Source organism: Nansenia antarctica (genome assembly GCF_963989245.1).
Source record: "Nansenia antarctica genome assembly, chromosome: 6".
In the NCBI taxonomy this organism is placed as follows: domain Eukaryota; kingdom Metazoa; phylum Chordata; class Actinopteri; order Argentiniformes; family Microstomatidae; genus Nansenia; species Nansenia antarctica.
Window position 1 is genome coordinate 36,268,439 of NC_137676.1, and position 13,896 is coordinate 36,282,334.

Below are 13,896 nucleotides of genomic sequence, written 5' to 3' on the forward strand. Positions count from 1 at the left end.
GTTGTTAAGGTGGAAGGCAGCCGACACCGTCTTTGCCTCGCTAAGCTTCAATCTCCATTTCTGGAAGTATGCCACTACTTGCCACTACCTGCTAGGGTTGGGTACCGTTTGGGTTTTATCCGGTACCGGTACCTAACCGATACTTTAAAAACGGTACCGGTACCAAAACGGTACTTAATTCGGTACTTTTGATTTTTTAAAATGACATATACCGTATATATATATATATATACGTAATAATAACACGGTCGACAACATTAAACAGCTTTTCACTTTTTTATTGCTGAGGCACAATATATATTAGTTAAATATACACTCAAATTAAAATAAATGAAAATAAAACTCCTGAGCCTTGGGGACTCCATTAAGCTGGGGGTGCCTATCGTTGGTACTGATGTCGAATACGAGTACACACTTGTTCGGCAGCCCCTCAAGGACATCAGAATATTCTTAGAAAAGGGATCTAGTGAAGAGGCCTGCATAGCCCCCAGAACCAAGAAGACCGAGAGGAAATATAACTCTGATGAACTGGAGCCCTCCACCTCGTCAAAATCCAAACTCTGTAGCCGCTCAGCTACTACTACTCCCCTCCCAGGCTCCCACTCTCTGGTCCATGATGACATGACACATGACGATTCATTTTTCAGACACAGTAGTAGGATAAGGACAGTACCCGAATATCAGGAGATCCCCGATCATGTTGTCCACCTCGCAGAGCGCAGAGACGCAGCCACACATCCGCACTACGTCATCAACAGACGCGTCGAATCCTGGAGTGCACTGTCCAATCAAAGGCTTGCGTTCGTAAACTCGCTCTGAGAGCGTCGCAGCGCACACTGGGCCCGACGTCATAAGGGGAGCAAGTCATTTGATTGGACAGAAGGCATTCCACGAGTGGTGATCAGAATTCCAGAACGAGTTTACGGAACGCACCCATAAGTCGAGCGTCGCGTTATGCCAACCCGCTAGCGGAAGTTGCTATTAGCAACCTTCTCGTTATCCTTCCGTACTCGCTGCTTTCACTGAGTGGAAATTTAACAGGCGATGTGAAGTCACGAGTCACCAGTTGACACCGGAGCGAGATAGAAAAGTACCGAAATGAGGCACCGAAATCTCCTTTGCGATTCGGTACGGGTACATACCGAATTTTCGGTACCCAACCCTAGTGTCTGCATGTCCTGGCTCAGAATCCCCTCCACAGACTGCCAATTTCCAGCAGAGTACACCACTGCGAGGTCGTCTGCGTAGGCGTACTTCCGCGAGAGTGTGTTGGGCAGGTCATAGGTGTAGATGTTATAGAGGAGGGGGGCCAGGACCGATCCCTGAGGGACGCCGTTCTTAAGGCGTCGAAGCCTGCTTAGCTGTCCGCAACCGGTGGTGAGGGTAAAGCTGCGGTTTCGGATGAGCTCCATGACCATTTGCCTGTCCGGCAGCAGGCGGAGCAGTTTGCAGGTGAGGCCGCGATGCCATACGGCATCGTAGGCAGCCGTCAGGTCTATAAAGACGGCCCGGCCTTCTTTTTTGCCGAAAAGCAATCCTCGATGTCTTAAGTCATAAGGGTGACTTGATCTACGGTCGACCTCCCGCGTCGGAACGCGGCCTGCTCACGTGGGAGCAGCGGGTCGACAATTGGTTCGATGCGGGCGTAGATGAGACGCTCGAGGATCTTGAAGGGGATGCATAACAGAGAGATGGGACGGTAACTCTTAGGGTCCCCTTCAGGCTTATTCGGTTTAGGGATTGCAACAACTAGAGCTCTTCGCCAGATTTTGGGGATCTTGAATTGGCGCAAACAGGAAGTGAGGAACGCTCTCAGCCAGGACTTCAAGGCGGGTGCGGCATGGAGAATAAGCTCCGGGCAGATGGAATCAGAACCCGGAGCTTTCCCTGGCTTTAGATGCTGGAGGGCAGCAGCGAACTCCTCCGGGGTGAAGTCACTGCTAGGTGTTGGGGCCCTCCAGAGGTCTGACACTTCGAGTCGAGACAACTCGCGGTCTTTGCCCTCGTATGACCCACTTTTCACAAATTGTGATGCGATTTTATTTGCAGAGATGGGGCAGTGACGAGGGGAGTGTCTGGACCTACCAGTGAGATTGTTCATGATACTCCATGCCTTACGGCTGGAGTGCGAGAAGTCGATGGAGTCAATAGCCTCCTCCCAGCGCTCCTGTCTTTTACGGCTGAGTCTTGACAGCAAGGCTGTTGCGAGCCTGTCCGACTCAGCTCCTGCAGGGGCCTGGAGGAAGGCACATTGGAGCTTCTCACACTCCTCATCCCAACACGGTTTGTAGCTAATGCGACGTCCGCGTGGGATGGAATTTTTTGCCGCTTTCACCAACATGCCGCAGAAGTCCCGGTACGCCTCATCCACGTTGTTAGAGTTAGGCGATGGGAGGTGCCTTGTGGATTTGTTGGTAAGGAGGCGGAAGCGTTTCCAGTCGGCCTTTCGGAAGTTCCACCGTTTCACTGGCTCACTCGGAACAAGGTTCACGAGTTTGGCCGTTGTTATCAGTGAGGGTCGATGTTGAGACCTCAGGAACTTTCCTAGCACACGTCTATCAGGGAGCCGGTTGTCAGCGCTGGCACTCGCGAATGCCAGGTCAGGGTTCGTCCCAGTGTTCCAGCGACCGGAGCGGAAGCTGGCTGCGCACTTGGAGTCGTACAACAGGGCCAGGCTGTTATTAGCTGCCCAGACAGCCAGGTTCTCCGTCAGGTGAGTTGGTACGGTAGCCCCAGTCTTCATGCTGGCAATTGAAGTCACCAGCATAGATACAGGGGTGGGGGAACACTGGTAGACACACTGGTGTGATTCGCGAGGGTGGACGTTTGTAGACGTTGACGATTTTTAGACCGGCAACGTCCACGCACAGCCACTCAATCTCCGAGTCAGCTGGGGATTGGTCAGCAAGAGTCCAGCTCAACCTTTGTTGGACAAACGTGGCGAGGCCATGCTTCCTGCTGAGGGTAGACCCAGCTAGCTCAAAGTTTGGTAGAACTAGCTTGTCTGCTGATATGCAGTGGGTCTCCTGGAGGAGAATGACAAGGGCCTTGGTGGTATTGGCCAGGTGTTCGATGACGTCAAGCTTACTGGGGGTTAGTCCTTCGGTGTTCAGCTGCAGTATTCTGGGTTCGAGGTCAGCAGACCTCTCCCCCGGCTGCTGCCGAACACCAGCCCGGGTGAGGGGCCCTGGTTGTCAAACTTTGTTTCGCTTCTTGCCTTTAGCAGTCATTAGCTACTTACCTAATGAGCACCATGAGAAGGTGTTTGCCACGCCACATCAACATGCACGGATGCTGAATGCTCTCTAGGGCTGTCCCAAACGACTATTTTTCTAACGATTAATCTAGCGATTATTTTTTCCGATTAGTCTAACGATCATTTTTTTTACTGTTCGGTTAAAAAAAAAAAAACTTAGCATGTGTAGGCCCCTTAATTTCCACCTCACACTGTGTTTAGCCAACTTGAATGCCAACATGGCCATTTAGAAGTCTGTCCATCACCACAACACATAGCTAGCTAGTAGCTACATAGCTAGCTAACGTTACTCTCGCTGCTATGTTATGATTAGCTAAATTGATGCTAACGTAGCATGCGAGCTACGAGCTAGATAACGTACAGTAGGTGCGAGCACCACAATGACAATAGGCTACCGTAGCTAGCCAGCTACATAGCAAACGTTACTAACACCAGAAGACAAGACATACAAACTGTGGTGAGCTACATTGCTTGTGTAACATTAGCTAGTAGCTATCCATTTTTCACTCATACACGGCCGGAAAAGTGAACAGAAATACAACGGTGACTTACGGTGCTATCTTGCGGCTGTCTTCACAAAGAGCTCCAGGATGCTTTCGCTTGAGGTGCTCGTTCATTGCAGATGTACTGCTGTGATAGGCCATTTCATTTCTGCACAGTTTACAGACCACCACATTGTTTTCTTTTTTTGTAAAGTACTCCCACACTTTGGACGATCGTGGGCGAAGTCTTTTAGCTGCTCTGCCTCCTCCATGTTTGCACTGGTCGCAGCCATGTTGTTTATTTACGACGCACCGACGCACATTACGCAAGTCGACGCGTCGTCCCAGCCCTAATGCTCTCTATTCGCTTGGTGATTCGCAGTTCGCACAAGGTTTTCCACTTGTTGTGAACTTAGAGTTCACTAGCTTTAGAGGCTTTAGAGGGTGTGGTCAAGAAGGGGGAGTGTTCTTCATGAAGGGGGGTGTGGTCAAGGAGGGGGAGTGTTCTGACCCCTCTCGTTCATGACGTCTCAGTGTTCTTAAGCTCCTCCCATACGCCGAATGCTCCTCAGTAACATCTTAATAACCCTGTCATGCATTTGGTGTTTTGCAGCCCCGATGTGGAAGTATTTGAAGAAGCTTCGAGTCGACCCAGGGTAAGCTACTGTTTATGAGGGAGGGAGGGAGAGTGTGAGCGAGCGTGTGCGGCCGGTGTGTTACTCAGTGCATAATCTAACCAGTACTGTTGTCCCCCCCCCCAGGGAGAGACATGACGACATTGGAGACGCGAAGAAGGTCGTCACTGATGAGTTTGTTCGTCAGAGGTGAGAGTCTCTCTTAAGCCCGATTTATGCTTCTGCGTCGAATTTACGCGCGTCTACGCCGTAGCCTACGCAAGGGCTCTCGCAATTTATACTTCCGCGTTGTGTTGATCTGCTCCGTTGGAACGGTGTACTGATAGTGGCATAATCGCGATTTTTCTTGTTATGCTTGTTGCAAAGAAAATGTCCATAATGCATTGAAATGACATTAAACTAAGATAATATGATGGTTATCATATAAAATAAAATCTTTATTAATAAGTAATTACAGAAAAGGTAAATTACATTTCTGTCATGGCTTCCGCATTCCTACGAGAGTCGGAATGTGACGCAACTAAGCAGACCAATCATAGTTCTTATAGATAACTTTACATTAAATATGTCAATCATAAATATAATTTAAACCCAACGAACAGCCATGGGGCTCCCTGTAACTAATAATTTATTTCTAAATAAACAGGATTGTACATCTCGTAAATGTGAATCGTGCTCCTTATAGGAAGGCTGTGCCTGACGCTTCCATAGGGCGCTCCGTTGGAACGGTGTACTGAAAGCGGCATAATAGCGATTTTCTTTTGTTATGCTTGTTGTAAATAAAAGTTCTATGATGCATTGAAATGACATTAAACTAAGATAATACGATGGTCATCATAATTTTTCAAATCTTTATTAATAAGTAATTACAGAAAAAGTAAATGACATTTCTGTCATGGCTTCCGCATTTTGGCCAACGAGAGTCGTAATCATATCGGAATCATGTGCTACCAAGCGGACCAATCACAGAGCTTACGGTTGCGTAAGCACTGCCGCGTAGTTACATTTTTGGAGAGGTGCGCGTCAATCTACGCCGTAGCCTACGCAAGCTACGCCATAGCCTACGCCAGCGTTTCCCAAACTGTGGGGCGCGCCCCCCTAGTGGGGCGCGGGGGTACTGCATGGGGGGGCGCAAAAAAAAAAAAAAAAAAAAAAACTGTGGGAATACTGCTGCTTTTTGCAACATCGTACCTGTGTGAGATAGGCTTTTCTGCTGTTGCTGCTATCAAAAGCAAATACAGGTCGAAGTTGAACATTGAGAATGAACTGAGAGTGGCAGTCTCAAAACAACAACCCCGCTTTGAGAAGATTTGCAAGGCAAAGCAAGCACACACAAGTCATTGATCGTAATTGTGATGGGAATGTGTGGAGTAAGAATAGTGATGCAGTAGAAATTAGTTAATGTTGATATGTTGAATATTTCAGTGGCACAGGATCATTTGCCAAGCACTTATGTTCCTTTTCAACCCATAATATCATATAAAACTATAGTTGGATATATGTGTCTTGTTATTATTAGAAGAGAAAATGTAATGTTTGTACAACTTTATACAATTAATTATATCAATCTAGGTGGGGACCGGGTTAGGGGGGGCTCGAAAATATTTCCAATTACCCAAGGGGGGCCTGATTGAAAAAGTTTGGGAACCGCTGGCCTACGCCGTCGATTTTACGCAGAAGCATAAACTGGGCTTTAGTCATTTCAATAGTCTTATGTGGCTTCTTTTCTTTGTGTGTGTGTCCCCCGCCCCCCATCTCTTTCCCCCCCTCCCCCAAGTGTGAATGTGTCATGTCTGGGCCAACCCTATCCCAGCCTCGTCCAGTGGCTCAGGGGGTAGTGCGGCGGGATTGTAACCAGGAGGTTGTGGGTTCAAACCCCCTCTCAGTCCCCTGTGTGTGTGTGTGTGTGTGTATAGTGTATAGTGTATATCTGTGTACTGGTGTGATCAGAGCGTTTGTCTCTAAGACCATAGACACCCGTTTATACCACACCATAGAGAAGCTGGAGTCTGGAAGAGACCCAGACACAACCAGCAGTGTGTCTGGACCAGCACCGACGCCATACAATCTATTGACTTAACACTTTGAAACCTGAGACCACGTGTTGTGTGCTGTGACTTTATATATTGTGTGTGTGTGTGTGTAGGTACTTGGAGTATGTGCGCATCCCTCACACTGAACCAGCAGAGTTTGAGTTCCACTGGGGTCAGCGTGCTGACATTGAGGTGTCAAAGGTCAAACTGCTGGAGTTCATGGGAAAGGTGAGTGCGTGTGTTACCTTGGTTTAGGGCACCTCACATCGACTACAACCGATGGTGCAACTACACCATCAAATTGATAGTCATCCTTCAACTCTGTATATGTGTTTGTGTGTGTGATCACTTTGTGTCCTCTCTCTCTCTCTCTCTCTCTCTCTCTCTCTCTCTCTCTCTCTCTCTCTCTCTCTCTCTCTCAGCTAATGGACCAGGAGCCCCAGAGTTGGACCCAGCAGTACAGAGAAGCCACAGCCCCCACCCCTGCCCCTGCCTCTAACACCCAACGAGAGGCCAGCCAGAGATAGACTGCTCGGTCACCAGGGAGGGGTGTGTGAGAGTGTGTGTGTGTACGTGTGTGAGTGAAAGTGAGTGAGTTCTGTCAGTCTCCTGTTTAGAGGTTGAGGTCATTTTGTAGATAATAATATGTGATGGCAGCTGGTGAAAGGGAGAACAAGTTCAGAAATGTTTTAATAAATTGGACCGGGTGGTGACGTAATATATTTCAAATCACCTTTAAAAGAGCATTGATTCAAAACACTCTGTTTTACTGAAACATTCAACAACACACTTGCTAGTCAAACCCAAATATTGCAATGCAGTAGATTCGGTGAGGTACATTTTTCTGTATAAAAGTCTGAACATTTGGTCGGTTGCCGACTTGTTCCCGCTTTCACCAGCTGCTGTGTTCACCAGTGCCTTAATCAGGCCTACCCCGGGGGGGGGGGAAGGGGAGAGAGGAGAGGGGAGAGAGGGGAGAGGGGGGGGGGGGAGAGAGGAGAGGGGAGAGAGGGGAGAGGGGGGGGGGGGAGAGAGGAGAGGGGAGAGAGGGGAGAGGAGAGAGGAGAGAGGAGAGAGGAGAGAGGAGAGAGGAGAGAGGAGAGAGGAGAGGGAGGGAGGGAGGGAGGGAGGGGGAGAGAGGGAGAGGGAGAGAGAGGGAGGGAGAGAGAGGGAGGGAGAGAGAGAGAGAGAGAGGGAGAGAGAGAGAGAGAGAGAGAGAGAATATATGGTTTTCGGTTTTCTAGTTCTGATTTGTTTTGACAATTTTCAAGGTTTGGTTTTATTGTGTGCTTGATTGTATTTTCAATTTTCTAATATTTCAAAGTTTGCTATTATTGCAATTCTCTATGCTCTCAGTTTGAGTCAAACTTCATTTTCTATGTATATTTTTCATTGAGTGGGTAAATGTAAGTTTGCGAAGTTAAGAACACACAGACAGGAAAAGTGTAATCGTAATTATCGTAATTGTCTTTATTTCAATAACCAGACTTTAAGGTGACAGTGTTTTTAATATTTTTCAAGTTAAAAAATAAAAGAATTTTATATTGAATTCTCCTCTATGGCTGTCTGTTATTATTATTATCATCATCTCGTATTGGCTCAGTCTTGTTGTTAATTAACTGACATTAATTAAACAGTCCTGACATCCTACACATTACATAATTACAGACACACAGACACAGACGAGCAGAGAAAGACACCAGCATGAGTCTAATGATACACGTGCATGACTCACACATGTTTCTAAAGCCCAGTTCAGATCTAAGATTCGCAACGATACGCACACATAGGGCTTTCACACCGGCAAAGAACCGTGCCGGTTCGCATTCGCTTTCGGGAACCTCCGAACGTTGGTGCTGTCTGGCGAACGAGCCTGCGTTCACGCCAGTGTAACCTGAACCATCCGCGTCATCAACGCTGGGTGATGAAGGGGCGGGATAAACAAACATTTCACAACTAGATGGCAGCTACTTCACTGGAAAAGAGGATAATATCTTCCACTACAGTATCTGAAATAAACACAATTTTCTATGAAACAAAACAAAAGACACTTTCTACACGCGTTGTCTTACTTCTGTGGATTACGGATTTATACATTAAATCACCACAGAACGTACATCTTATGGAGAAGGAGACAAACTTTATTGGAAAAAATAAATAAAAATGAGACCCATAGCGACTTTTATCTCCACGCCGCAAAGAAGTATTTAAACTTCGGAGCGGCAACTAGTCACACAACGCTGACTGCTGACCTGACGCGGAAGAACAAGCCCCCGGCAGGTAGAATGGACCGAACGACCATGATCTGTCTCTATTTACTTCTCTCGGGAGACATTCAGCTGAATCCCGGTCCAGTTTCAACCAGGCAGGCTACACGTTTGGCCAGAGAGCAGCTGTGCCTTTCCCAGGCAAATGTTGCTAGCGACGCCATTGTCGTCAAACCGGCACCAGCAGCGGACTTCCTGGATTCAGACGAGGCTATCAAAACAAAGGGTAGCTATGCTAACAACATTAGCCCCCCACCTAGCTTCCACCAGCTATCCAGACTCTCCCCCCCCTCCCTCCCCCACCCGGCGACGACCCCCCCTCCTCCACCCGGAGACTCTCTACCGAAACCGTTGAACAATGGGCGACCCCCCCCATCCCCCAATCCTCAACTTGACGATGACCTGAATGGAGACTATTTCCAAGTCAAGGACATGAACACTCTTTTTGGACACAGCAGTAAGGGCCTGCATATTGTTCACCTTAATGTGAACAGTCTTGTGCCTAAACTGGACCAAATCAGAGAAATGTTCCATGACAGCAAGGTTCACATTTTGAGCTTCTCTGAGACCAAGTTTGATGAATCAATCAAAGACCCAGAGATTGAAATAGTAAACTATTCAGTCATCAGAAACGACAGGAACAGGTATGGGGGTGGTGTCTGCATGTACATTCACAACGATATTATCTTTAACACCCGGCATGACCTGAATCGTGACAAATTAGAATCTGTTTGGGTTGAAATTATCTTTAACAAAGCAAAACCGGTGCTGGTTGGTACTATCTACAGACCTCCCGATCAGAATGATTTCTATGATATTCTTGAGGGGTGCTTGGATGACGTTGACTGTGTGGAAAAGATTCTTATTGGGGATTGGAACACGGACATGCTCAGAAATGAAGCATCCGGCTTCAAATCCTTCACTAGGTTTTCTGAATTACGCGGTCTCCGCCAACAAATTACCAAACCCACTAGGGTGTGTATTTCTACTCAAACCACCATAGATCTCATTCTAACATCGGATGAGTCCAAAATCTCCAAGAGTGGGGTTATTGTATGTGGGCTAAGTGATCATTACATGATCTTTTGCACTCGTAAAAAGCATAAACCCAAGGCTGGCGGTCATAAAACTGTAACCACTAGATCCCTTAAATCCTATTCTAGTGAGGCCTTAAACCATAAACTGGAGAATCAAGACTGGTTAGATGAACTAAAAAGCACACAGGTTGAGGAGGCATGGCTAGGTTTCAAAACCAAATTCCTAAATATTATTGACAGTATAGCCCCCATGAGAACCACCAGGGTTAAAGCCCGATCGGAACCATGGATGAATTCGGACATTCTAAATGCTATGAAAGTCAGAGACCTAAAATGCTCTGAAGTTCAAAAATGCAAATCAAAATTAGTGAAACACTTAAACGAAGATCTCAAAACCCACTTTGAGAAAATTAAAAAACAATGCAACAAACTATGCAATCAGGTAATTACCATGACCAAATCTGCTAAGAAAAAATACCTCGATAACAAAATCGAAGAAAACTTAAACAAACCACGTGACCTTTGGAAGCTACTTAATAGCCAACTAGGTTGCAGTCAAAAACTCAAAACCAGGTCTACAAACATCAGCATAAAATCTGGAGATTCTCTCTTTACAGACAAGCTGGATGTGGCTAAGTGCTTAAACACTTTCTTTACAACCATAGCCACGAAATTAGTTAACAATCTACCACCCCACTCAGGGCGTTATGGTGTAGAGCACATCCGTGCGTTCTACAATAAACTGGGTGTACGCAAAGATGATTTTAAACTCTCCATGGTGTCAAACGATGAGGTGTTTAAAAAACTGGGCGCTCTACACTCAGAAAAGGCCACGGGCCATGACAATATTCCAGCCAGATTTCTAAAAGACTCAGCTGCCTCCATTACCCCAATCATCACCCACATAATAAACCTCTCCATCAAACAGGGACACGTCCCCCGTGACTTTAAAATAGCAAGGGTAACCCCACTGTATAAAAAAGGAAGCAAAATAGACCCAGGCAACTACCGACCTGTTTCTATTCTTAATTCCATCTCGAAACTTATGGAAAAAATAGTTTATGAACAGGTTGAGAGGTACCTTACCGAAAAAAATCTGATGGATGAATTTCAATCAGGATTCAGAACATCCCATTCCACTGACACATGCCTTCTCTATTTGAACGACCACATCAACCATGAGGTGGACTCGGGCAAGTACTGCGGCATGGTCATGCTGGACCTCCAGAAGGCCTTCGACACAGTAGATCACCACATATTGTTAGATAAACTGAAAGCAATTGGGTTCGATAGAACATCGGTGAGCTGGATGCAATCCTACTTAGAGGGGAGGGAACAGGTGGTTAGTGTGAACGGAACACTGTCCCCCCCCCTCCCAGTGACCTGCGGCGTTCCACAAGGAAGCATATTGGGACCTTTACTGTTCCTAATATATGTGAATGACATGTCATCAGCATGTGATTGCAATTTGTTCCTGTTCGCGGATGACTCGGCTCTGCTGGTCTCTGACAGGGACATATTGCAGGTGGAAAAAGCGCTAAGCACTGAACTGAGTAGAATCTGCATCTGGCTAGCTGACAATAAACTATCAATACACCTAGGTAAAACTGAAACCATCCTATACGGATCCCCATCTAAACTCAGAAAGGCTGTAAATTACAAAATAAAAGTGGGTAACATTACTATCACAAGAAAAGAGGATATTACATACCTGGGCTCCATCTTAGAACAGCTGAAGAACAGCTCCATCTGAAGAACAGCTTCTACCACAGGGCCGTCAAGGCCCTGAACACAGAAAAGGCCTAAGTTCTGGGCCCAGGACAGTCCGGACGGATTGTATGGCAGCTAGTGCTGAGGCACAAACATGTACATTTTCAAGCCTGCAAACTGTGACACTTTAAAATAATGTGAAAAAATACTTTCTTGTGCAATATGACAACCCTAGTTGACTATCTGTGCAGTATAGTACAGTGGATTGTGTACATAGCCTTTATTGATGTAAACCAGCTCCTTACCTTCTTGTGATTTTATGCATCTATGCTTTTTCTAAAATGTGTTTCTTTTTCCTTTCCTAAACACCAGGGGAGCCTCCCCTCCTAAATTTCGTTGTTTGGTACCTGTACTGTAGCAATGACAAATAAAGTCTATCTATCTATCTATCTATCTTAGAGGCAAATCTTTCCGGAGATAAAATGGCAGCAAAAGTAATCAAAAAAGTTAACCATAGAACTAGATTCTTGTACAGGATATCCTCACTTGTCAGTAAAAACACACTGAGGACCCTATCAGGAGCTCTCATTCAATGTCACTTCGACTATGCCGTAACATCATGGTACTATAGAACCACAAAGGCCCAAAAAACAAGACTCCAGACAGCCCAAAATAAACTGGTTAGGCTTCTGCTAGGCCTCAACCCTAGGACACATCTAACCGCTGCTCATTTTTTGAGCCTTGATTGGCTACGAGTAGTTGACAGAGTGCAGCAGCTTGCACTGGGCCTGGTCTTCAAGATACGCTACACCACAAAGACACCCAAGTACCTGTCAACATACTTCCAAAAAGTGAACAACGTCCACACATACAATACCAGAGGAAGCTCCACGAACCACGTTCAACCGCGTTGCACCACAAACAAGGGGTTAAACTCGTTTGCAAACTATGCAGTAAAAATGTGGAACGCCCTTCCTATAATCTTAAAGGAGTGCAAAACACTGCCCACCTTCAAAACCACTCTCAAAAAACATTTACAGGAGGCTGCAATCCGTAACTGGACCCTCTAAATCAAAAATCAGATTAAAAGACCCGAACTACCCACTGTACATACTTTGTGTTTTGTCCCCCGCCCCCACCTGTGGTGTATGTCCCCACCTGTCCTACCCGCTGTACATACCTTATGTTTTGTTGTATTGCTCTTCCCATAATGGATGTATTTTTATCTTGTAGATAGTAATAGTTATTTGTCTGTATTATCTTGTAGATAGTACTAGTTTGTTTTGTCGGTCTTACATGTAACGATGAATTGAGAATCAAGGACCCCAATTGAAATAAGCCAGTGGCTTTCTTGGGTTTTTATCCTGTTAGTTGACCTTGTATGTAATATGTACTTTCATGTACCTACTTCTGCAAATCTTCTAATAAAGTTTTCAATCAATCAATCAATCGAAGATGCTATGTAGATCATGTGGTGATATTGAGTGATAGTGGCATGTGATCAACTTCAGCAAATATGTTCAAGTCAAGACTAAAACCCCATCCTTTTAATATTGCATTTAAGTTAAAAAATAATTAAATTAAGATTATATAATGATTAAAGCACTTTGAGCTGCAACGTTTGCAGGAAAAGCGCTATACAAATAAAGTTATTATTATTATTATTATTATCAGCAACAGATCGAACATTAGATAATATGATATGATAGTAGGGTTATGTGGACACCTCCAGTACAGAACCAGCATGGCTAAATTTAGATGAGCATATCATAATCAATCAGGAACGTTGAGGCACTAATGGAAAGGCATTTATTAGATAGAAAGCTAGATCAATACTCTGGACGCAGACATAAATTCGATCTTTAATTTTCTCAAAATGTCAAGTGCTTATCTGCTGCCAGACACAACAGTTGCAGGACAATAATTGATACACAGATAAAACCACAGAGCACAGCCGAGTCCAGTCTCAGCCTGCTCCGCTAACAAGCTGGCCCACCGGTCTCGGTGGACCAAGCCACATCCACATTTACCAGGAGCTGTTCTTCAATTATCACAGTGAATAATAGCCTCACCCCAGCCGCAATCAAGAAACCATTATCCGGAGATCCATTCTGTCTTGACCACGTCTGTTAAAAGTTATCTTGTATAGTCTAGTTTAGAAGTTATCTTATAATGTTAGGTGGTCTCCAGAAAGCCACAATCCTGGGCAGGACAAATGCGGCCCTGAATACTGATACAGGGGATGATTAGGAGACATAAAGACCACACTTTATAACAGACACTGGAGAAGAATAGGGCATAGTAGAGCAAGGATATGTGGAGGAATACAGAGAGAGTCGAGGTCTAAAAACACCTGACAAACTTTGATTTTGGGATTAATGGGGACTCTTTGTTGTTAATGTAATATATATTACAAATTAATATTAATATTAATATATTATAACAATGGTAATCCACATTGAGAGGTGTTGCATTC

General features: G+C 45.5%; 1 protein-coding gene across 1 annotated transcript in view; it reads left to right on the top strand.

Annotated features, from left to right (window-relative positions):
• The window catches only part of ndnl2 (necdin-like 2), an 11,254-nt gene extending 3,921 nt beyond the window's left edge, over nucleotides 1–7,333 (top strand). The window contains exons 7-10 of the mRNA XM_080533708.1: nucleotides 4,352–4,394; nucleotides 4,500–4,562; nucleotides 6,520–6,634; nucleotides 6,829–7,333. Coding sequence (XP_080389834.1) covers nucleotides 4,352–4,394; nucleotides 4,500–4,562; nucleotides 6,520–6,634; nucleotides 6,829–6,933 — 326 coding nt within the window. The 3' untranslated portion in view covers nucleotides 6,934–7,333. The remainder of the gene's footprint in view (nucleotides 1–4,351; nucleotides 4,395–4,499; nucleotides 4,563–6,519; nucleotides 6,635–6,828) is intronic.
• Nucleotides 7,334–13,896: the final 6,563 nt, after the last annotated feature.